Source organism: Phragmites australis, chromosome 1 (assembly GCF_958298935.1).
Source record: "Phragmites australis chromosome 1, lpPhrAust1.1, whole genome shotgun sequence".
NCBI classification, from domain to species: Eukaryota; Viridiplantae; Streptophyta; class Magnoliopsida; order Poales; family Poaceae; genus Phragmites; species Phragmites australis.
In genome coordinates, this window is record NC_084921.1 from 40,281,987 (window position 1) to 40,306,899 (window position 24,913).

Consider the following 24,913-nt stretch of genomic DNA (forward strand, 5'->3'; position numbering starts at 1 on the left):
AAGCTGGACGCCGAACAGGTGCTTGACGGGAGCCGTCACATCTTCTCCTGGTTCAGCGTGACCCAGTAGCCTCCCCTGGAATCGCGCCTGACATTGTCGGGGTACCCCGGTAGGTTGGCCAGGAGCTCGTACTGCTCGGCCTGGGGCCCCTTGAGCCAGTACCTGAACGCCTGGCACGGCACAGTGTGCGCCACCACCACGTGCGTCCTGCTCCGCTGACCGTGACGCCGTCAGCACGCGCAACCCGAACGCCTTCACAACCTCCGAAATCCATCATGGCTTTCGCCACCGCTGTCGCTGCTCCACCTTGAGCAAATAACAGCCACTCCGATCTAGATTGACCTCGTTAATCAGACCGTGAGTCGAAGTCACCGCCTCGTCCACGACGTCTTCCAGTCGCACCGTCGCACCTGGCCGTCACGTCTGACCGACCCCTATCGAACAACAGCCACCAGCCACCATCAACTCGATCTCCACGTCTGGACGGATCCCCGTTGATGCAGCCCATCAGACGGTTCAAGCCGCCGCACTCGAAGTGTCCGAATCCGCCGACTAAATCGTCGATCGCCGCCATGTTCCTCCTTGAGTTGTCCTTCCCTAGACCCGTGCAAGCCTTGTGCAGTGTGGAACATATCCTCGTGCATTCCCTTGATCTTTCTTTATGGCTCTGGTACCACTTGTTAGGATTTTAGCAGAAGTATCATCAGGATCATCAAGCCAAGCACAAGATCAACACACAAGACACGATATTTTTTAACAAGATTCGGTCAAGTTGCCTACATCCTCGAGGCATGACTACAGGCGCTCCTCCCCAACTGTTTCAGTCTTTACCATTGGTTACAACGGTGGTGCCTTCTATTTAAAGATCCAGAATTAAAAGTTTGACTACAACTCTAATCATAATCCCACCCAATTACAACTTAAATCTATCTATAACCTACCATGTACACATAATCGACACATATTCCAACAATTTTCCCAACGATTTTTGCTGAATTGATTGGTTTGGCTAACCGCGCAGGCCGCATGAGCCCCGACAAGGTGTCGCTCCGTCGCCGGCACGGCCTGGCGCGACTGTGGGTCGCCGTGGAGGCGTTGGTGGCGGGAACCATCTGGCTCTGCTCCTCCTCCCTTGGCTTCACCCGCGCCTCCTACAGAGTCCAGGTGCGTTTACGTGCGCCTGCTACGTAGTGTGCAGCTTTCTGTTTTGGCATGTTGTTCGTTAAGCAATTAGGAAGCCCTTCACACAAATCTCAACTTAGAGCTTCATTGTAGAGTTTGGACGCTAGATCCTTGCTATGTTGTGTTCACATGGCTGCTGAAAGCTTTCACTAGTCGATCAATCGTAGCGTAGCGCAACCTGGGGCTATGGTGCAGATACATTGTGGGTTTGTTGAATGGCAGATGCCGTTTGCTTAGCACTATCATAATTTGTTGGGTGAAATCGGTGAGTTTGGTGAATGTAGTGTAATTGATGCATAGTTCTCTCTCACATGGGTTATATGTTAGGTGGATTAGAGATTTGATGCATATCTGATCTCGAAGAGCTAGTTCAAGGAAGTTTGCGTGTCCCTCGTGTTTCTGGTAGATAAGTCGCTTGTGCAATCAAGCAGGGCATGCAGACCTTTTAATTGATATTCAGAGCATGCAGACCTTTTAATTGATATTCAGAGCATGCGTACGGAAGGAGGGTAGGTGGTGAGCAGTGGTGGATCCAGCAATTTTGATGCATGAAATATAAGGTGTTGATTGGCTTATTTTTTCTAGAGGGTGATAGTACCATTGACTTGTAAAAAAATTTAGGGTTCAATTGAATCTCAATAAAGAATGAAGAATGTAGATCCACCACTTCTGATGAGCATATGGGAATGCAAGACATCTGCATCCTTAATCAAGTTTAAGTTAGCAAAAAGTGTGATTTTACCTGTCATGTTTGTTGCATATCTACATAGCTTCGGAATTTTATAGCATGTAGATTATACCGAATTAACTAATTTGCATTATCTTTTATCAAATTTTATACTCTTTTATCAAATTTGTGAAGTTAAAAATTTGAATGTCTACTTAAAAAAAAATTGTGGTCCGCCACTGGATACATGTTAGCCTCAATGTGATAGAGACCTACAGCACATACAACACGAAAGGGAAGGTCTGTAGAGCTCCCTCCTGCCGTTGTATAAGATAGTCCACTACTTCTTCCTGTCCTTTTTTGCTGTGAACTTCGCCAGATTCAAGGCAGAACACACGTTGATTTCTCCCAGACTCCTACATCCCATGATTTCACGTGACTGTACAACCCATGTGTTGACAGGGAACAATATCGAACTAATCTATTCAATTAAGGTTTAAGATAACCTACGCAATGGCAATCTATATACATCACAACCAGTTTTCTTCACTGACTCAGTTTATGATTCTTCGGTGTCTAACCGAGAAACCGACTGGTTACGAAGAGCCAATTTTGGAGTTTACATGATCATAAGAGTGAAAAAAAACCCTAGTTCGAAAGTTCAATTCAACCTTTCCATTGTCAATTTGCTACCACACATTCCCAACTCTTTACCCAACACGGCAACACATAACAAGCAAAACTTCAAGCCACTAAAGTGGTGGATAACTTGTTAGCAAATATTCCCAACTGTCGACCCTACACATGGCACTAAGCAGCTTGACTAAGTGAATCCTTTTACAAAAGTTCATAGGAACTCTAGTAGCTCCACGGCACTTGCAAGTCACGTATGGCCCTTGTAAAGGGTTACAAGGGCCAGAATGGGCCTTCAAATTTGATACAGGCAAAACAAGGTTGTAAAATATGGTTCAGTCTGATGCTTCTCCAACCTTTTTGATGGCATCCTCTATTGCAGGTACAGCATTGCGAAATGCTTCCCATTGCTCAACTGTCATACTTATTCCTGCTTTTAGGCGGAATGTTAGTAAAAAAATGAAGAATGTGCAATCAAAGATGACAGTGACACACTAATACATGGAATGAAACAAAAACAAAACACTACATAAAGCAAACCAATCACAAATCCAAAACATTGGGATAACTATCTACGTAATTCCAGTAAACCAGATAGAGATGATATAATAGACACCTGGCAAGCTCTGAGTTTCTTTCAAACATATTATGCATGCAGTGTCCAATGGAAATATATAAAAACTGAAACAGTACAAGATGTCTGAACTTCCGAAAGTTTGAGCACAGCATATCATAGCATGGTTGTTAATCCTGATATATCAACATGTTAGGAACATGAGGAATAACTCATGTGAAACAATGACAAGGACTAGCAACTGATTGATAATTGGTCGCTCTTGAATAGAAAATAGCATACGTGTTTGGATGGATACAACAACAACAAAGCCTTTTAGTCCCAAACAAGTTGGAGTAGGCTAGAGATGAAATCCAACAAGGTCCAACAAAGAAGGATGAAAAAAAAGTTACAGTAAATATAGTAATAGTAATAAAGGTAAAAGGAGACCGATAGCCTAAGTCATGGTTCTGGCACGTGAATTGCTAACTTTCACATACTCTTATCCATAGATAGTTCTTTGGGAATATTCCTTTCCTTTTAAGTCTCTCTTTATAGACTCCTCCATTTGGTCTACCCCTTCCTCTCTTTATATTATCGGCGCGCCCTAGTATTCCACTATGCATCGATACCTCTAGAAGCCTCCAACAGATATGTCCAAACCATCTCCCGTTATTGGACAAGCTTTTCTTCAATTGGTGCCACCCCTACCCTATCATGTATATCATCATTTCGATCCTGATCCTTGTATGACCACAAATCCAATAATCCATCCAACATACACATCTCTACTATATCTAACTATCGGAAAACTCGCTTTTTAGTAGGCCAGCTTTTTGTACCATACGACATCACAAGTCAAATCGTCGTCCTCTAGAGCTTACCTTTTAGCTTTTGTGGCACCCTCCTGCCACAGAGGATGCCAGAAGCTTGGCACCATTTCATTCACTCGGCTTTGATTCTATCACTAACATCTTCATTGATATCATCATTCCTCAGTAGCATCAATTTTGGGTTTCATCTCCATAAGAGTGGCTAGGTTTTTACGTTGGCTCGCTAAGCCTATCACAACCCTCCTCCTTTACACGTTTGAATGGATACTAATCAAAATTCAAAAATCAAGTTGCAACATGAGAATGTGAACGAGGAGAGAACTGCCCACTGGTTCGTGAACCAAAGATTATTTTTCCGAGGATGTGTGAACCAAATATTATAGTACAGCTGAATAAGGTGGATAGATACTTTCAGAGACCAGTTAGCATGCTGGAAGACTAGAATTTTCACTTCATCAACACCCTAACAATGCTTTAAGATAATCACACTGCACTCATTCAACTAGTCCTTAGTTAAAACCTGAGACCAGCATTTTCTTGCAGATCAACTACTTTCAGCTAGATGCCAGAGGAAGGGAAATAACAAAGAACTACTGTAACAATGTAATAATTTGGCTAAAAACTTAAAAAATGCATGAAATCGACCTTAAGATAGATAAGAATTCTCTTAGAAATAAGAAAGTGGGGTACTGGCAGAGCCTAGCAAGCACTCCATATCAATAATGCATAAAAAAGATCATACAACAAAATCTAGACATTGCAGACACAGCAGAAGAGAAGGCACCGTAATCATAATCAAGCCGTGACAAATGGGAGAATCGAACAGTGGCATTGACATAGTTTCTATAACATAAATCAAGATTATGTAAGAACTTATGGCCACAGGTAAATGACAAATAGGGATGGTGGCTTTGACCAAGAATGCTACTAGCAAATATCAATACACACCATCTGAGAAACTTGTACAAAAATTAGAGACTACATAAATTGGAAGAGCACTCTTCATGTAAAGATGTTGTATACCACAATTCATGTATTATTATTTTTTTTGAAATGACACACACTCCCAATTATCATCCCTTTGTTTTTGCAGAAATTATCCCAAGTTGGTACTGCAATACGGACTGTAGCTCAGAGATTGCAAGTCACACGTGCAAGATTCAACCTAGGCAGGAATACAAACACACGCAGATATATGATCAAAAGAAAAACAGATAAGAAGGAAAAGTTACCTCACATAATTTTCAGTTCTGACAAAATTTAGTGGTGCGGATTTCAGGCTACTGAGACATTATTTAGTATAAAAGGCTAAACAAGATCTAAACGATATTCCAGACTGTAGGAAGCTTGCCATGCCTGGTAAGTTTGTTAGGAACGTGAACACATTCAGGTTCATTTGAGCTGAGTGCATCAAATTTAGCATTCGAGCAGTAAATCAAGGTTGCAGCTCAAGGAAGAAGGAAGACATGGTGACCTTTGGAGGTGGGCATCTCTTTGCCGTCCTTTAAGTAGAACTCGCGGATCGACACCAGCGTCCGGCCCTTGAACTCCGACAGCGTCACCCTCCTCTTGGTCGACAGCTACATGCGGAAACCACATCACGCCACAAAACCCTAGCACCCGGATCGATCGAACGAAGTGCGAAAGAGGGAAAAATCCGAGCGTTTGAGGCACGGATGGAAGAACTCACGCGGCATAGGATAAGGTCGCCGAGGTCGTCGTACTCCCTCTTCCGGTCACCCTTCTCCTCCTCCTCCTCCTCTTCATCCTCCTCTTCCTCCTCCTCCTGTTTGTCCTTCCCCTCCTCGCCGGCGCCGTCCTGCTGCTGCTCCTCCTCCTCGTAGGGGAGGGAGCGGAGGTAGCTCTCTACGACGCCGCGGACGAAGAGCTTGCGGTCGGGGACGGAGAGATCGATGCCGAGGCGGTCCGCGGCCGCGGCGCGGACCTTGTACTCCGTGACAGACTCCATGTCGGAGCCCCGGAGGATCTCCAGAACCGTCTCCTCCACCTTCTTCTTCGTCTTCACGTCCATGCCGACGCCGCGCTGCCGCCACCGCTAAACTGACGCCGAAGCTTCGGCTTCCTTCGCCGGAGTTCGCTTAGTTTCTCTCCCAGTCCAGCTCGGGATTCCCCATAAAACGCCTAACCAAATCGTGGATGTAATTGTTGAAACACTGCTGCCACCGAGCGTAATCAGTAATTTCATAAGTAATGGTAAAAGAAATATATAATATAGAAAAAGACTATCTATTCTCTGTTAATATCTCTTTACAATAAAAAAAAACTATTATGTATATATAATGTCAATTTTTTAAAAAAATATAATTAAATTTTTGAACAGATTGAGATGGATCTATATTTGATTACGATACTTAGGTTTTCTAATACTCCCCTTACGCATTTCTCGCGAAATACATATATCTCATCAAAACTCACAAAAATCTAGTGAAAAAATTAGAAGAAATAGTACATAGCTTATGATATGGTCACACGAATTGTCTTATTAAAAACTTTAACATAAGAAATTTAAGAAAAACTCATATAAGAGAAAAGAAGTACAAATCACCTAAAAATAATTTATATAATATTCATGATTAACTTTGGATACTTATCTTCATGATTAACTTTGGATACTTAATTTTTTTGACTAAGATTTAATGTTTTATATCGGTATTATTTGAAAATTCTTCATCTGAAATGTGAAACTTTTTAAGTCTCATCATCCTAATACCACGAACACATCTGTCAAAACTAGATGTGAGGAGAGACTTAGTGAATAAATCTGCAAGATTTTCACATAACTTGGTATGTATTACCTTTATTTCATTCATCTTATGTAATTCATGAGCATAAAAGAATTTGAGGTTGATATGCTACGTTAAGTTACTTTTCACATATCCCGATTGCACTTGTGTCACATATGCAGTATTATCTTCTAGGTAATGGTAGGGTGTTAATAGTGTTCAAACTACATGACTGCCGGATATAATTGATCACTCTTCTAAGCCATGCACATTCCCATACGGCTTCATATAAAGCTATTATTTTCGAGTGGTTCATTAAAGTAGATACAAGACTTTGCTTTGACGATTTCTAGAAAATTGCAGTTTCACCACATAGAAAAACATACCCAATCTGTGGTTTTGCTGAATACGGGTTTAACAGGTACCCAACATCTGTGTATCAACAAGACTTAGGTCCTGATTCTTTCTGTAGAACAGTCCCAGATCTTTGCTACCTTGCAAGTAGCGCAGAATATTCTTCAAGCCCTTCCAATGCCTTTTACTGGGCTATGCACTGTATCGTGCAAGTAGGTTTACTACAAACGCTATGTCTGGCCTAATGCAATTAGCCAGATACATCAACGCACCTATTGCACTTAAGTATAGGATTTTCAGTCCCAATACTTCATCCCCCTCTTCTCTAGGTCTAGGATCTTGATCTGCTTACAATGATCTTCCAACCATAAGGGTTTTAGTGGGAAATGATTTTTCAAAATCAAACCGCTCTAACACCTTCTGAGTGTAGTTTGATTAATGTACAAAGATTTAATCCGCCACATGCTCTAGCTTTAAACCCAAGCAAAACTTGGTTTTACCCAAATCTTTTATTTTGAATTCAGATTTCAAGTATGAACTTGCTTCTTCTATTTTTTTTCTTCTATACCGATGGTATTCGGATCATCTACATATACAGATATTATACAAAATCCATTATGAGACCTTATAAATATACAGGGATAATCTGTGCTATTTATGTAGCCTCGTTTTCTAAGAAATTTACTCAAATGATTGTACCACATTCTACCTAGCTATTTCAACCCATACAGCGACTTCTTCAACTGTACGCTATAAATGTATCTATCTCCTCTATCCTGATTCGGAAATGATATTCCTCCAGGTACCTTCATATAAATATCCAAATCTAGGCTTCCATAAAGATATGCAGTCACAATATTCATCAATTTTATTTGCAACTCTAGGTTGACGCCATTAGGATTAAATATCTAAAGGCCACATATCACCGGGAAATAGGTTTCTTCATAATTAACACCTGGTCGTTGAGTGAAACCTTGTGACACTAATCGTGCTTTGTACCACACAATTTCATTCCTTTCATTTCTCTTACGAACAAAAACTCATTTGTATCCTACTAGCTTGATGTGGGGAGGTGTACGGCATACTGGTCCAAAAATCTCTCTTTTGTTCAGGGACAATAGTAAGCTGCTATTGCCTTCTGTCAGTGTTCTCAATCTAACCTCATTCTACATTCTGTGGGCGATGCAGGCTCAGGGTCATGATCTATAACTATAGCAATTTTGTTTGTGAAGTATGTGTCAACTATTGTGGTTGTTCTATTCCAGGATTCTCCTGAATTCACATAGTTTGTTGATATTTCATTATTAGCTACACTTTCAAGTGCTTCTTCATCTTGCTCTTCATAATTTCTTATTGTTGGAGTAAGGACCTTTAGTTTACCAGCGTCAACTAGTTTCTTCCTACGTGAGAAGATTCAAATCTGGTATGCCTACTTCCTGAGGTTCCATACCGTCGCTAGATCTCAACTGGCTCCCCTTCTTCATCCTTTGGAGCACTCTTGTGATCGGTTGTGGTAAGCTCTCATTTTCCACTTTCGCCATATGTCTTCGGCTATTTGGGACTTGAGAAACCGAATTTCTTATCCTTTCATTGTTTTTCAAAACTCCTAGGACAAGATAAGGGATACCTTCCTTTAGTACTTCCACCCTCTCCAGTGCATTGCGTGCAGGCACATGTAACTTAGTTACGCTCTTTAAATCAAAAAATGATCGGACAGATTGTTTGCTAATTTCTGCAAATCGATGCCTTTTGTACTTCATCATTTCCTTCATTAGTGTGAGGATCATGTCCTGCAATTCCTTCAGCCAGCCATATAATTTCCCAATATTTTTCATCCAAGGGTATATTTCCTCCTCCTAATGACGGAAAATTATTTTCATCAAAAATACAGTCAACAAAGCGGACCGTATACAGATTTCTAATTGTTGGTTCTAAATATCGGATTATAGATGTCTTCTCATAACCGACATATATTCTAACTTTCCGCAAAGGTCCCATAACGGTTTGTTATGGCAGCGGTATTGGCACATGAACCATACATCCAAATTTGCGTAAATGAAAAATCTTCGGAATTACCTCTGCACTAGTTGCATAGGTGAATAAATATTGTAAGATGATGGTCTATAATTAATGAGGGTTGCCACATGTAAGACTGCATATCGCTAATATGAAGCAGGCAAATTACAGTGCTGCAACAATGGTCTAGCAATGAATTTTATTCTCTTTATCAGTGCTTCGGCTACTCTATTTTGAGTGTGGACATCCGGTACAGAATGTTCAACTTTAATTCCCATACCAATGCAATAATCATCGAACGCTTTAGAAGTAAATTCTCCAGCATTGTCCATTCTAATGGACTTCACTCAATGATCCGAAAAATTATTCCTGATTTGTATAATCCGCGAGATCAACTTTGCAGAGACGTGGTTGTAGGTAGATAATAGACATACATGCGATCACTTCGAGGATACGTCTATTAATACCATAAAGTATCAAAATAAGCAAAAAGTGGCTAAATAGGACCACAAATATCCCCTTAGATTCGGTCCAGGAATATAGGGATTTTTTCTTGTACCTTCAAGGTAAATGGTCTTATTATTTATTTCCCGGCAGCACATGCAAAGCATGCAAAATCTTCATAATTCAGAAAATTCTTCACATTTATGTCATGACCTTGTGAGTTAGTAATTATATTCCTCATCATTCTAAGACTAAGGTGATCTAATCTATCATGTCATAGGGAGAATAATTCTGCACTACGAAACACAATCTTCAATGTAGTGAACACTTCAGGTGCTCTAATGCAAGTGTAAGACAAGCCACTGCTTATGGAGGGAAGTTTTTCCAATATTCTCACTTCACTATCACGCTTAGTGATGTATACGTACTCCCTATCATCTTCTTCACTAGTTTTTACATGTAAATCGTTAGGCGAATATCTTTAAAACTTAAGAGATTTTTTATAGATTCAGGGTACAACAATGCTTCTTTAATGTGCAAAGTAGTTCCTATAGGTAGTATGAATGTGGCTCTTCCAGAATTTACTATGCATTTATCACTACCAGTGATAGTCATTACTTTTTCAAAGTTATTTCTAATAGACTAAAAATACATCTTTTCTCTTAAGATGGTATTTGTGGTTCCACTATCCATAATACACACGTCCTCCATGCAGGTGCCACACATATTCTATAAGTAAAGCATTCAATCATTTACATGCGAGAAAGTAGCAACAAGACTAAATGCTTTATTAGCTATCAAAAAATTGTTTGCAACTAAGATTACTCTTCTAGAGCTTACATTTATTCACTCAAACCTTCTAAATTCAGTAACTAAGTAAATGGCTAATTACTCTAATTCTAGATAGAGTTTGTGAAATATCTGTCCACTTCATCTTCAATGGCTTTCTTTTCCGCTTCATCCATTATGGCATTATCTATGACAGTAGAGGAGGGCAAAGTAGAGGCATCCGCATCTTTCATTGGGATGTCTTTCACTGCTAGTGTGGGAGCGTTATCAACTTCCATGTGAGATGCTTCCCTTTCAATTATTGTTGCTTTATCCACTTCCATCCCCACTGCAATAGTGAGGTGTGCTTCTGGCTGCTCCTTCTTCTTCTTCCTGTATGCTTCCACAATATGCTTTGGTGCTTTGCAGATTCGGGACCAATGACCCCAAACAACACACTTATAGCATGTCTGATTCTACTCACCATACGGCTTGACTTCTTTCTTTGTCTTGCCATTATCATTGTCAGGTTTGACTTTGTCTGTTACCACTTTCTTTCCTCCCTTCCCCCACTTCTTATTGCGGTTCTTGAGCGCTTTGAAAGAGCTGCGATTGACTTCTAGGCTACTGCTCTTCCCTTGCGGCTAGGATAAGAAGTTCTTATTTATGACTTCGTCATGAACTTCATGGAGTTGCAACACATCAATCAATTCAGAATACTTCTTATAATTCGATTGACGGTGATTGCATGCGAATTCTGCCGCATTCGGGTGGAAAGTGGAGAGAGTCTTCTTAATTTTCTCAACTTCTGTGATCTATTTCCCACAGAGACACAGTAGTGTGCAAATGCGGTGCAGCACAGAGTTATACTATCTGACATGCTTGAAGTCACAAAAATAGAACCGGGCCCATTCTTGCTCTGCAAGAGGCTTGATGGTGCACTTAAGGCGCTCAAAACACTATTGCGGTGTGTCCCATAGTGCCTTAACTCTGGTCATTGCCATGTACTTATCCTTCAAAGTTAGAGAGAGATGGTGGCGGAGAAAATAAAGTGCCTGATCATTTTCATCCTCCGTGGGAACCATTGCACTACTTGTTCCCAGGCCAATTGCAGCATGGAGTCTTTTCGCTAACAATACAACTTGGGCATCTGATGCCCAAGTGAGATAGTTGCGACCATCAGCACTTAGCTCAGTGAACTCATTATTCGTGATGCCAGCCATCTACATATTTAATAACACAAGCATTACTACTAGTAAAGTTGCATCATGTTGCTAAATTGGATTGCTGCAAACTTTTTGATATTTTCTATACTATTATATAAATATTACTGTCATTTAAACGCATAACAGACAATTTAAACAGTAACAATAATATATAAATAAAATATTGCATAATTACTAAAAACATATGCAAAATTTAAATTCTAGAGGTACTTTTCTGCAAGAAAAGGTATTCTCAGGGTTTTCTGCAAAGTCTATGGGTTTATACGCAAAATTCTAGGATTTGCGTAATTTCCAGAAACCATAGGGTCTAATTTGCAAAAACAGAGCCTTTGGATAATTTTCAGAACAACCAGGAGCCTAAATGTAAAAGATAGAGATTGCGCTCAATTAAAAGAGAGTCTAGGGGGCTAAACATAAAATTTCTAATTTCCCTTTTTTCTTTTGGTTTTCACCTTATTGGGCTGACCACTTATCCTTTGGGCCGGCCCGACCCAACTGGCCCGCCCACCTGCTATAGATTTGGGGGTGGCTAGAGTTTCCAAACCCTAGCCGCCACTCAGTCTAGCGGCCGGCGGCACTCAATGCCCATGCGGAGCGGCACCTGCATGGCTACGGGGGCCTATGGTGTCCGGTGCCGGTCGGACTCCAGGTGGAGGCACGGTGCTCCGACGAGGCAATAGCGGCACGCGACGCGGTGGCGCACGCTTTGGGTAGCAGGGCGATGGTCGGAGTGAAGGCGAGCGACAGTGCTGGCGGCGGCAGCTTCCAGCCAGGGGAATGCAGGTGTAGTGCGGCGTCGCTTCGGGCGCCGGGTGGGAGTGTGGCTAGTGTAACGCTGTGCCGGTGAGGCGTGCTTCGGGCGACGCGGTGGCGTGGTCGGGCGCACGACAACGCGTGCTCAGTGCGGCGCCTGCAGTCATCTTGGGTGCAACGGCACCGCTTCGGGCGGCGTGAGCATGACGGTGACCGGGACGAGCGCGCGACCGGTAGTGGCCCGATGACGGCTCGACTTCGGGTGGATGCGCGGCCCTATAGGGGCTGCAGCGGGAGGCGGCCCGACAGTTTTGCATTAGGTGCACATTGAGCTGCATGCGGCCGGAGTGGCACATGCGGCGGCGTCCTTATGTTCTTATCTCTTCTTTTGATTTCTTCTTGATCTCCTAGCGACGGCCTTCGAGCCACCGCATAACGTGCAGGGGGACGTCCGCCGGATTCCAGCTGGCGGTGAGATGGTAGCTGCGGGCCCCACCAGTCGTGTTCACGCCGACGATGCAATGTCGTATATGCTACTGTTCTAGTATTGTTCATGTTATGATGCTACTATTCATGCGTACAGGCTATACGATTCATAGATCTATGTAGTCGCAAATATAGTAGCATCGCAAAAACAATACCGGATGATCTCGTACCATTCAATCCTTGCGAGCGAGATGATATGATTCCCAAGCTTGTCTCCAGCCAGAGTCTCATGCTGATAACGTGTTGAAAAACTGCTGCTACCAAGCTTAGTCTAGTGATTCCACGAGAGAACGATTATAAAAGATAGACACAATTTAGGGGAAAGATTGTCTGTTCTTTATTAATCTCTATTTATAATGAGGGGTGATGCCCCCATATATATAGTGCCAAAAACCCCTAAGAAGAAGGGCATATATTCAAGACAAAAGAATTCCATAGAATCGAATATTTGAAGAGATCGAGACAGGCTCATATTCAGTTGTGAAACTCTAGTTTCCTAACAGTAATAAATTATGATTTGTCACTGAAAAGATGGTCGATATTATTAGTATCAATATTTTAAAATATGACATTGTATGAGTTAATAACGGTAAACTAGAATAGTAAATAGATGAAGTTAGATGATGGAAAAAATAGTGATTTATCGTTGAATTTTTTTTAAGAAATAAATGTAGTAGCGGTTTTTGAACTTATTGTATCTTATCATCCAGGTCCACAATATCTAAAAATGGATTTCTATACCATTAATGTTGTCTCTTTGTGTTATTTGGGTCCAATACGAGGGCTAAGAGTGTCTGCACTCACTCCGAAGACTCAATTAAATCCTTGAATTATAAATAAGATGGGAGCTAAGAATGTAAGCCCCACACCGAAGTAAAAAAAAAACCTTCGAGAATAAAAAGTCGAAGTGTTGCTTGACTTTATTAAATCAAGACAACCCACCTCTCGACTTAACGGGGGCTAAGGGAGGCTACCCTCGCTTCGAAGTCTTCGGATCATAAATAAGATGGGAGATAAAAGTGCTGGCCCTATAGCGAAGTCAAGGCAGACATTCAAAAAAGAAAAGTCAAAATATTGCTCATGGGCAATAAACTTTCTTATTACTCGCCCTCGCGAGGCAGTGTACCCGTGCAGAAAGCGTTAAGAACGTTGAAATGATTACTCTCTAATTGCATGTGTTGAAGCTTACTTTTCGAAAACATGCAGCATAACAATGCATCAAAGTAATTATCCTTCGGATAGGCACCCCGAAGTGATACTCAGCCTCGTATCAAAGGCAACTCAACTTTCGACATAAAAGGTGATGGTTGAGTTTTGCTAAAACTCAAAATAAAGGCATCGCACCTTCGGCATCGAAAAAAGAACACCTTTATGCCAAACCCAAGTGGGTGCTATATAATTTGATAAAAGTGAAGGTGAAACCACTAACCAAGTGGCAAATTAGTAATGTACAATATGAAATAAAAGGTCCCTACGACCCAAAAGTTGGGGAGGGGGCATTTTTCGATCAACGCTTCACGCATGTTGCTGCCGAAGGTCCCTACGGTTATATGTTGGGGATCAAAGGTACGAAGGAAAAGTGCAACAAAGAACAAAAAAATATTCTGCAAGTTCTTCGAAGTTAAGATGTACAATGTCTTTATACATTTGACTCTGACCAAGTTGAAAAGCAATACCCCACCTCACAAAAAAAGGTTTTGTTGTGTCCAGCGGAGACCCGACGTAACTATCTGAAGAAGTATCTGGAGAAGACTCAGGCTGAACACTATCAACTTCGGCAAATGCTACTCCATGTGAAGGCTGAGGTTGTTGTCGGTAACAAAAGTGCTAGAGCGAAGTAGTGTCATACAATTCATCAATCAACTCAGGTTTCGGTTTGAGAAGCCCCATTAGAGGGACAATGTCTCCGCGTTGTATCCTATGAACTTCTCTCTCGACCCTTTGGACTCTAAGTCTGAAGGGTGAAACGACTCCCAAAACGCTTTAGAATCAACATTCCTTGCGTAATAGGTCATGGCTTTCGCTCACTAGTACTTATTAAATTGTATGTCAGGGTGAAGGCGGCAGAAGGAATACCAACAAGCCCATGGCATAAAAAAGTTATCCCGCATTATGGTTAAGGGGAGCACATCTTCTGTTACCTGCATGGAGTTCGAAGGGAGGACCTACGCAGGAAACAAAGACTGTCAAAATATTTAGTAAGAAATTAATCATACATTACAAAGACTTTGTATTAACATCGAATGTTTCAAATCCAAAAGTATGCAGTAACCCCTCACTCACACCTGCTCTAGACCTACATTTTGTGCTTCATTAACCGCTTGTGAAGGGCCAGAGGTTCCTGTGATGGCCGAAGCATTCTTGGTCTTTGTAGGGAACTGTCTAGATAGTATTCTAGTTAATCATTAGGAAGATTATTTTCTATAATTAAGCCTACACTGACAGAAGATAAAATTACCAACTGGTTTGTGAACAAGATTAGTGCAGCTGAATATGGCGGGAAGATACTTTTGCAGATCAGTTAGCATGTGCTGGAATGGCTTCAAATTTGCATTTCACCAACCCAAATTTAGGCAGGTAGACAAACAGAGTTGATTCAGTGGCAGTAAACTGAACCGATTGTTGCATTAAGATGGTCACACGGACCTGACACCCTTCCGACAGAGATAGGTTTAAAAATAAAAAATATTACGTTCCAATACTCTTAAAATTGAAAATACTATAAAAATAGTCATAAAAAAATTATGTGGTGTAGAAGATTTTATTATCTAGCTCCCTAAAATTTCAGCTCAAACAATTACCTATGCAACAAGAGAAAAAAAAGACAAGATTCTCTACACTTGTCTTTTTTTTCTTATTGTAGAAATTATATTTTTGTTTGAATTTTTTTAGCCAGATGATAGTATTCTCCACACACGAAAAATCAGAATTTTTTTATGACTATTTAGATAGTGTTTTGAATTTTGAAGTATTAGAACATAATTTTTTTTTTGCCATTCCAACGGGCGTCACGAGACTATATTTGCAATTTTTATTTAAAAAATAAAAAATTCTGTGGGTGTGAGTCTTGGGCCCATATAGGCTAAGAACCTTCCGATCGTTGTGTTAGGCCATCCGATCGTTTTCTTGGGCCTTTGGGCTGATCTGATTAATGATGATTGATTACTTGTTGTAATTTGCAGTTGTCAGCTGAAGGTGCAGAACCGAAAATGTTGCTGTCTACATAATTTTTTGTCTGCCACTAGTGTCTATAGTTGGCAACATTAATGCTTTTTATGATCAAGTTTTGTGGGTACTGTACTGCTATATGTCCACGTGATGAATAGCTGTTATGTCTTGTAGGTAAGACGTCTGCCATGCATAAAAATTGCATGACGTACGCTGTATATGCAGACCTTGAATCCTTGATTGACCCTAAAGCAGGATTCTATTTATCTGGGACCTCGGCTTGAGACGGAAACCTAATTAAGCTTGATGTTCAAACAAAGAGTAGACAACTTTAAAGTTCAGTCTTACCCATGCATAGATATGTTCAATCCTACCCATGCAGAAAGATGTAAGCCTAGCAAATGTTGCTTCTCTATTTCTCTTCTTAGGTTAGCTTCAACAGATTCTTTTCGAGGACTAAAATCTCATCGTGAAAGGATTTTCGTTCCCTTCAACGCTCCAATAGTTTTCCTTCACGATTCCCTTTACAATAGGATTCATATGATCATTCCCTTCAGAACGGGATTCTCTCTTCTTTCCTTTCACGATTCCCCTCGAAGGGAAACTGTTGAAGATAAGAGAAAATAAAAAAAATAGAAATAAGGAAGGGAATCGAGAAGGGAACGAAATGAAGAGAATATAGTTGAGGATGGTCTTATGGTTGAGAGGCTTGTTTAGATAGGTTGAGTTTTTGGAGCTTTTGACTAGTTGAGAAATTAATTGTGACTGTTGAATTTTGATTATTGATTTTTATAATAATTTTTTAGCTTATCAGTATATCCAAAAAGCTAGAAAAGACTAACAAAACCCGTTTCTCGGCTTTTAATTCATTTTAGTTATAACCACTTTCTCAACTTAAAAAACTAAAAAAACAAAAACCAACCATTCAAATAGCTTCTAATTAAAAAAACTATAAAAATCTATTAGACCCGTATGGTTCCATCTTTTGTTTCCACCTGTACAGTGCATCGACTAATCAACTGGAGTAAGAGTAGCGTATGGTAAACACATGGCACGTCCCATCCGAAAAATTAAGCTGTCGCAGATGTGAGAAGCTCTAGTGCTCTACACGTCTGCACGGAGAAACTAGACGTTCCACCGGCTGAAGAGCTAGCACTACTATTTCGGTGAGCCGGACGCGAAGACGGACCTCCAAACCGCACGGCGACTCACCGGCACGGTCCACGATCAATCCTGCTACTCCCTCGCCAGCATGCGGAATTCCCAACTCTTCCGTTCCTCTTGCCACCACTAGCAATGAAAACGAAAACGATAAATCCTACTAGTTTTCAAAGTCTTCCGCCAGAAGCAGCTGTAAACGATATTTCGATGAAACGGAAACAAAAATAATAAAAGTTTATGGAAACAATTTTAGATCTTCCAATCATTTCTAACTTTTTCTATTTTTATGAAAATTGCCAGTTCTCTACAACTCACATATGTCAATTGTCAACACACAAGGGCCTAGATGCAAGTGGGCAAGCTCAACTGCTAGTTTATATTTCACACTTCGTCAATCTTATATCAGCCGTCTCGATCGACAGTCATGATCTAAGGCTTAATTGTTTTGTGTTGCTTTTTGGACTTATGGTGCAGGCAGAACTATCTCTTAGTGACTTAGAAGACATGTTATTTAATCTATGGAAAACCTATGATGTCATGATTGTTGACTATTTTGTTAGCTGCCTGTGATGATGCATATATTACACTGTCAAGCTGCTAGTATTTTTTTTAGCTATGTTAGTACTATATTTATAATAGGAAGTTTATCTCCTACAGTTCGGTACTTTCATATTTGAATTATCGATTCTCAATTAATACCAGTATGCTTCTGTTCTGATAACATTATTTATAGTTTTCTTGTATTATCAACACCATATTCGTTTACATTATTATTGTCGACTTTATTTCTAAGAGAAAATATGAAACTGAAAGTGATTTAAGTATTTTTCAATCATTTTTGTACCGTTTTCATCCCTAACCATCACAACACAGGGATGCATTGAACAACTTATGTGTGTCACCTAGGTAGTGTTTGGTTCGTGGGATGGGGTGGGACAGAGCGGATCCATTCTGTTTTTGAGCTGTTTGGTTGAAGTTCAGTGGGATGGAATGGTTCTGAATCAGAGAATATTCTTCAAAGATTCGGGACGGATCCGTTCCAGAAAAAAGACTGAACGCAGCCATCCCACTTGGGACGAGTCACTGACGGTGGGCCCGAAATCTAAAATGGAGTCGTTCCATCCCACCCACCAAACAAACATCTGATTCCGGACCATCCCATCCCATCTCTAAAAATATGAATGGAATCATCCCATCCCACCTCGCTCTTCAACCAAACACTACCCTAAAGATCCCCGCCAAGCCATGTTTCGACCGAAGCGTCATGCCCTACATGCCGAGCACCTCCAATCTGTCACGCAGGGCCAAGCCGTCCGGTCAAGGTCAATCAAGGGTACATTTGGACTCCTTGACGCCGTTTATCTTGCCTGGCTGGACAAGAAATTAGAACTTTAGTTGTCTATTATGGCTGCTTCGGTGCCTATGTTATTCAAAAGAGTAAATTTTATAAAACTACAGATTTAAATAATAGTTTTATAAAATTACAGATTTAATATCAATTTTATCATAAAACTACAAATCTTTGGCAAAATTATCGTAAAACTATAGATTTAAGCAACAATTTTATAAAACTACAGATTTAGCGCAGATTTTATCGCAAAACTACATATTTTAGAGGAGTTATTCCCAGCCCATTAACATAGCGATAAGACCCTACTTGCAATCTCGTAGTAGCTGTCAGCTTATGAAATAGACCGTTAGAGAGCTTATAAAACTACAAATAATTTGACAAAATTACCGCAAACCATAAAATTACATATTTAAGCAATTGTTTCATAAAACTACAAATTTTACGCCGATTTTATCATAAAACTATATATTCTATCATAGACCTGTTAAATTGATGAATGAGTCTCGCTTGCAGTCACATAAACTTTCAGACGGTTCATTCTATAAGCTGACAGCTGCTGTGAGTCTACAAGCGGGCTCGATCGTCATGGTAATAGAGCTAAGAACAACTCCTTTAGAATCTGTAGTTTCACGATAAATTCGACGTTAAATCTGTAGTTTTATAAAATTATTGCTTAAATATATAGTTTTATAATAATTTTATCAAATTATTTACAGTTTTACGATAAAATTAACTTTATAATAATTTTATTAAAATATCTATAATTTTACGAAATCTACTCTTCACAATTTACTTTGGCCAGCGCCCGGCGAGCCAACCAAACACGCGCAAGTTACCGCGGGCGTTGAGCGGAAAGCGGCGAGCAAGGCGCCGCTGAGCCTCTCTGCACGGAACCCACCCCTTGCCACGAAAAAACGCTTCCTTTTCTTGCCAAAAGGTCTCCTCTCCTTCCTTCCCCTTGTTCGATTGCCCTTGGCGGCAGGCGGCAGCGTGCATCTGAGTTTTTCCCTCCTTCCTATCCACCGCGGCAACACAACAGAGACCCCGTCTGTTGGTAAGGAGTAGGTACTAGGTAGCGCGCGCCAGTGGGGAGGGGCGAAGAGGGGCAAGGCGGAGGAGGCGGAAGCGGAGATGCACAAGAGCAAGGGGAAGCTCTCCGGCGTCCTGCACAAGGGCTTCAAGCCCGACAAGTGGTCCGTCCAGACTCGAGATCGTTTTGAGTTTTTTTTGCTTTCCCTGCGGAGGCAGGCGGAGGAGGAGGAGGAGGAAAATTTGACATCTGTTTGTTTGTTTCGGTGCTTTCGCAGCAAGACGTCGCTGCGGATGGCGGTGGCGCGGATCAAGCTGCTGCGGAACCGCAAGGAGGTGCAGGTGCGCCAGATGCGCCGCGACCTCGCGCAGCTGCTCGATGCCAACCAGGACCAGACCGCGCGCATCAGGGTACGTGCCCCCTCGTCGCCGCTTCCGTCGCCTGGCTGTCCGGGCGGCGCCGTCCCCTTCCCAGGGGTTCATCTCATCTCATTATCACACATCGGTTTGAGTTGACTCGATGTGCCGTCAGCGCGTGATAGTATAGTTCACCTAGAGTTGACCTCACTACTCTAGATGTTTATACGAGGACATGTTTTAATTGACCATAATTTGTGACGGGGATTACAAATGGTCAAGCCTTTCTAGTTTGTGACGGGGATTACAAATGGTCAAGCCTTTCTAGACAAGCCATGGTTTGTGATTGTTTGATATGCAGACACTTTCGTTCATTGTGAGCTACGATGACTCTGTAGAATTGGGACTTGTTCCATGACATGTAGGCATGTAGCATTGGTTGTTCCTCACATCGCACAATAGGCTTTCCTTGTGCTAGTTGAGTCATATCCGTGCTGTTTGAGTTTAGTTTCTGCGCCGTTCATCCGGAGCAGTAATTGTGTGAGAATGTCGTACTTGTGCTTGTGAACTTTTTCGAATATTGTGTTGCTCCATTCAGACTCTAATGTTCCGTGGGAGCGTGGGATCCTCTTCTGATATGTGCGTGATTTTGTTGTTTGGTTGATATAGAACAAATAATCGGCTGATTGTACTAGTGTCTTCGCAGTTCGGATGAAATTCACACTCACAACAGTCGTAATGTGCCTTAATTGTACTACGTCACCAAGAGGCTCATTAATTTTTATTGGCTCCTCTTTTTTCCCTCCCACAGGTTGAACATGTTATAAGGGAAGAGAAGTTCATGCAAGCATATGATTTAATTGAAGTATACTGTGAACTTATAGTGGCACGTCTTTCCATTATCGACTCACAGAAGTAAGCTAACCTTTTCATTCTTGTATGTAAGCCTTTACTTGTAGATCCATGTCTTTAGCTGATGTCAGAAATCATTTCATTATATCTGAGGTTACAGAAACACATTATGTTAGGTGGAAGACTATCACTTACATCTCATACTAGAATTCTAGATGACTTCTTTAGTTGATATGATAGGAATTATTTATTGTTCATTATCAGCAAATAACAGTTTCTTGAATAATATTCCTTATCAGCCAACCATGATTTAGCTGGCTTTTCCACACATTTAAAAACCCTTCTTATGTGTTTCATTTACCTGAAATTTAGGCCCTGCCCAATTGATCTGAAGGAGGCAATAGCCAGTGTTATATTTGCGTCAATGAGGTGTGCAGATGTCACAGAACTAGTGGATGTCAGGAAGCATTTCACAAGCAAGTATGGAAAAGAGTTTGCTGCTGCAGCACTTGAAGTGCGACCAGACAGTGGTGTAAACCGTCTGGTAAATTTTGCTACTTCTAGAAGTTTTAAATTTTACGTAAGAATTTCCTTATCTCCTTTGTCTGCCAAAGGAATGCACGTTACTGATGTTAATTTAGACAGTTTATATACAATTATACTGGATACAGGTAATCGAAAAGCTGTCAGCAGGAGCACCTGATGTACAGACCAAAATCAAAACCTTAAGCTCAATTGCTGAGGAGCACAACATCAAATGGGAGCCAAAAGCATTAGAGGAGAAATTGCAGAAGCCAAATGAAGATCTTTTGGTAAATAATTGGTTTAGAGTGTTTTCACTTTTTTGTCCTGACTGAATATTGTGACTCTAACCTGATTGGTTATTTATTTGTTAGCATGGCTCCGCAACATATTATGGAGGAGGGTCATCTGCTTCTAGCATGTCAACACCACAACCTACATATTCTGCTGTTAGTGTGGCAACTGTGGACTCAGCCACTCCCCGTGTGCCAACGGGACCATATTCACCTGCAGAGGTCTCAGCAAATAACGCTTTCTCACAAGAAAACATAAGGGGTTCCAATGCTCCAGTGCCTCCTAGCTCCCAACTTGGTGCATCTACTTACTCTTCAACACAAATTCCTGGTTCTAACAATTTATCACATGGAAATCCTGGAGGTCCAAGTGTTTCTAGACCTTACTCTCAATATGATGCATTGGACCCAGGTACAGAATGATTGTATTGTTTGATATCTGCCAGTTTTTATTGCTATTCTGTTCACATTCCCATTGACTAATTCAATTTTTCTTCTTAGACACAGTGTCCAGGAACGAAGAGATCAATCGGCCTAGGGAAAGAAAACCTTCGGTGAGCGGTGCAAACTGGAACGTGGAATTCAAGGATGCAACATCTGCTGCACAGGCAGCAGCGGAGTCTGCAGAGATGGCAAGCATTGCTGCTAGAGCTGCCGCTCAACTTGCTAGTCGTGGAAACTATTCTGGAGAGCAAAACACTGGAGGTTTTGAGTCAGCTGCATACACTCACGAAAATACACTGAGGAAGCAACCAACTGAGCAATTAGTGAAGGATGATAAGAGGAGTTTTAATGACCATGGTTCAGGTATTAATGATCCAAGGGTGATCTCAAGTAATGCAAAAAAACATTTTGGAGGAGCAGAAACAAGCTGTGCTGATAGTCAGAATATGTCAACAGCTTACACCCCAGCTCAAGACAGCCACTCTTATAGTCCTGAAAATCATGCGTATGTTTATGAAATGCCAACAGAACCACCTCGTGCTCATTCACCCGAGCGTCCACATTTCGATGATTTATATGAGAGAGAAAGCAATATTGGAAGACGCCGCAAGATGCTCCACTCTTATAGTCCTGAAGTTCATCTATTTGATTTTTCCGGGGAGAAGTTGCAAGATGCTGCACTTGGTGGGCGCAATGTCAAGGATGAGGAGACCATGCAAGCTAGCTCTGATCAAGAAGGCACAAATGACTACTATGGCAACTTTAGTTCTTCACATGGTACGTTTACCCATGGCAGCAGTAATATTCGGGACAACCAGAATGCTAAAACTCAAGATAATTATTCATCCGTTCTTTTTGATCAATATGATTCTGATGTTGAACAAGAAAATTTGTTTGATACTTTCTCAACCGCAGATTGGAGTCAACAGTGGAGAAGTGAATCTCCAACTAACCAGAGAACTTCAATGCAATTTTCCAGAACAGAAACACAACCATCTGATAACTCAGAAGCAAACAGAAGGGATATTCCTTCACCTCATTCTTATGATAAGTTGCCTCCTACTTTTGATTCAGATGATGGCAGCTCTGATAAGGAAATAACCACAACCACGCATGCAGAGTCTTTAAGGTCACATTCAAGAGGATCTACTTTTTCTAGCTTGGGCAAAGAAGCTAATAGAATATCTGGAAAGTTTGGCCCTGATGTTAACGAAAGTATTGAAGATTATGAATCTAGATCCAGGAAGGTGTACGGGGCAGCACCTGGTCGTAATGTATCATACAAGGAGCAACGCAGTAGTGGACCTGGTGGTTCACCTGGATTCGGTTATTCAGGAGCACAGGCACAGAGGAATTTGAACCGTGTACAAAGCAGAGATTCTGATCTTTCAGATGAAGAAACAGAGCCAGATAAATTGCAAGGTGCATCCTCAGCAGGAGCAAATGAGAATCAGTCGATGCCTTTCAGCATGCAAACTTCAGCAACATCTGATGATAAGGACAAAGGTGATCTTGGCCTGAACTTTGGAAGGTTAACTCCTGGACTAAGAAACAAACCCAGGCAACCTCCACCATACACCAAAAACTCCAGGGAGAGCCTGCTGCCAAGGCAGTCCTTGCATAAGGCTTCTGCCAGCATTGAAGAATCAGATGATTCCAAAGAGAATATTACTTCATCCAGACAGACCAGAAATGCCCCAACAAGCTCACGCTCAACCAGGGCTTCTATAGGTGGAACTTACAATGGTGAACTTCATGACAGGAATCAAAGTGTTGGAACAAGCAGGGAAGCAAGATCAACCGCACCAAGAAATTCCTTTGATTCAGATGGTACTGGGAAGTTAGCTGAAGAATCTGGTAATACAAGTCCTATCACAACTAAGAGTTCTGAACGTGCGAATTCCAGTCAAGGACTTTATAATGAGAAACCAGGTATGGGAGCTCACAGAGAAATGAGATCAAGAATGGCCAGGAATTACTTTGATTCAGATGCCAGTGAGGAAGAACCAGAACAACAACAGACTCTGCAATCAAAGCGGTCTGGAGAGCAGATACAATCATGCAGGACTCGGGAGGTAACATCAGACACAAAGATAGATGGTCGTGTCCGTACTGGAGCACAATATGCTGATGAAACTGAAAGCATGCCAAAGGATACAAAAGTCACTCAAGTACGGAATTCAAGTACTGAACGAAGGAGGGATGCACCTGTATACTCCAGGGTTGCAGTACAACGATCTTCACCTGAAACTGAGCACGTTGAATCTCTGATGGCTAGAGGGAAGTCACAAGAAGCTGAACTGGATAAAAGTTCTGTTCCAGAAAATGAGGGGAACACAGAAACCTCAGCAAAAACTCCAAAAGAAAGCACCCCAAGAACTGCCCCAGCACATGTTCACCCCAAGCTTCCAACAGACTATGATTCGTTTGCTGCACATTTTTTGTCTCTTCGAACCAACCGCCGCTAGGTTTGCACATACATACAGCTTGAAGTTTCACATAAATTACGTCATGTTTACAATAGACCATGTTACGATCTAGAAATTGAGTTGAGATCTGTACAGTATAGCAACAGAGATGTTATTCCGGATTCCGTTGCGATGCCTTTTTTTGAGCTTACTATTCTTTTGTTCTCTTTTGGCCCCCTATATTCATCTGATTTTTATACTGTGAAGACTTCCCTGTTAGTGTAACTAATAAGCACTGTATAGAACTTCCCGGGGTTCTTTCATTTCATTTCATTCCATTGTGACTGAAGCCGAACCATGTTTGGTACGTTCATGCTATGCATGAATTTTGGAAGATATTGTTCCGTGCATTCTCTACCTTGGTCTATTGTCGACTCATGTAAACCGATATTGCAAAAAAAATGCTGTATTGAGACGGCATACATTTTGAAGAAGTCTTGCTTGGGAGTCTGGGACTTGAATTTTTCCTTAAAATTCAGATTTTTGCTCTTAGATGAACTCCTAATCGCCAACTAATGCTGCCGCTGACGGTTAAGAAACTTGGTATCACTGAGATGCTTAAGTTTTTGAAATAATAATTCTGGAGAATTGTTTTGGTTGATAATAGTA

At 41.3% G+C, this 24,913-nt stretch overlaps 2 protein-coding genes across 5 annotated transcripts; one reads left to right on the forward strand and one right to left on the reverse strand.

Moving 5' to 3' along the window:
* Positions 1–2,579: 2,579 nt before the first annotated feature.
* Positions 2,580–6,050, reverse strand: LOC133918858 (RNA polymerase II transcriptional coactivator KELP). Its single transcript, XM_062362947.1, has 3 exons — positions 5,559–6,050; positions 5,343–5,448; positions 2,580–2,912 (listed from the first exon to the last, which is right to left on the reverse strand). The coding sequence occupies exons 1-3, from the start codon at positions 5,898–5,900 to the stop codon at positions 2,818–2,820; spliced, it is 543 nt and encodes a 180-aa protein (XP_062218931.1). The 5' UTR covers positions 5,901–6,050; the 3' UTR covers positions 2,580–2,817.
* Positions 6,051–19,204: 13,154 nt separating this feature from the next.
* LOC133918867 (uncharacterized) lies at positions 19,205–24,661 on the forward strand. 4 transcript variants are annotated; one of them, XM_062362983.1, is made up of 8 exons: positions 19,205–19,532; positions 19,647–19,779; positions 20,537–20,640; positions 20,950–21,121; positions 21,219–21,389; positions 21,474–21,804; positions 21,894–22,613; positions 22,752–24,661. In XM_062362983.1, exons 1-8 carry the CDS (start codon positions 19,471–19,473, stop codon positions 24,302–24,304), a joined length of 3,246 nt encoding a protein of 1,081 aa, XP_062218967.1. In that variant the 5' UTR covers positions 19,205–19,470; the 3' UTR covers positions 24,305–24,661. The 4 variants fall into 4 exon arrangements, with proteins under 4 accessions (XP_062218967.1, XP_062218943.1, XP_062218952.1 ...); XM_062362959.1 differs by having other exon boundaries at positions 21,894–24,661; XM_062362968.1 differs by having other exon boundaries at positions 21,900–24,661.
* Positions 24,662–24,913: the final 252 nt, after the last annotated feature.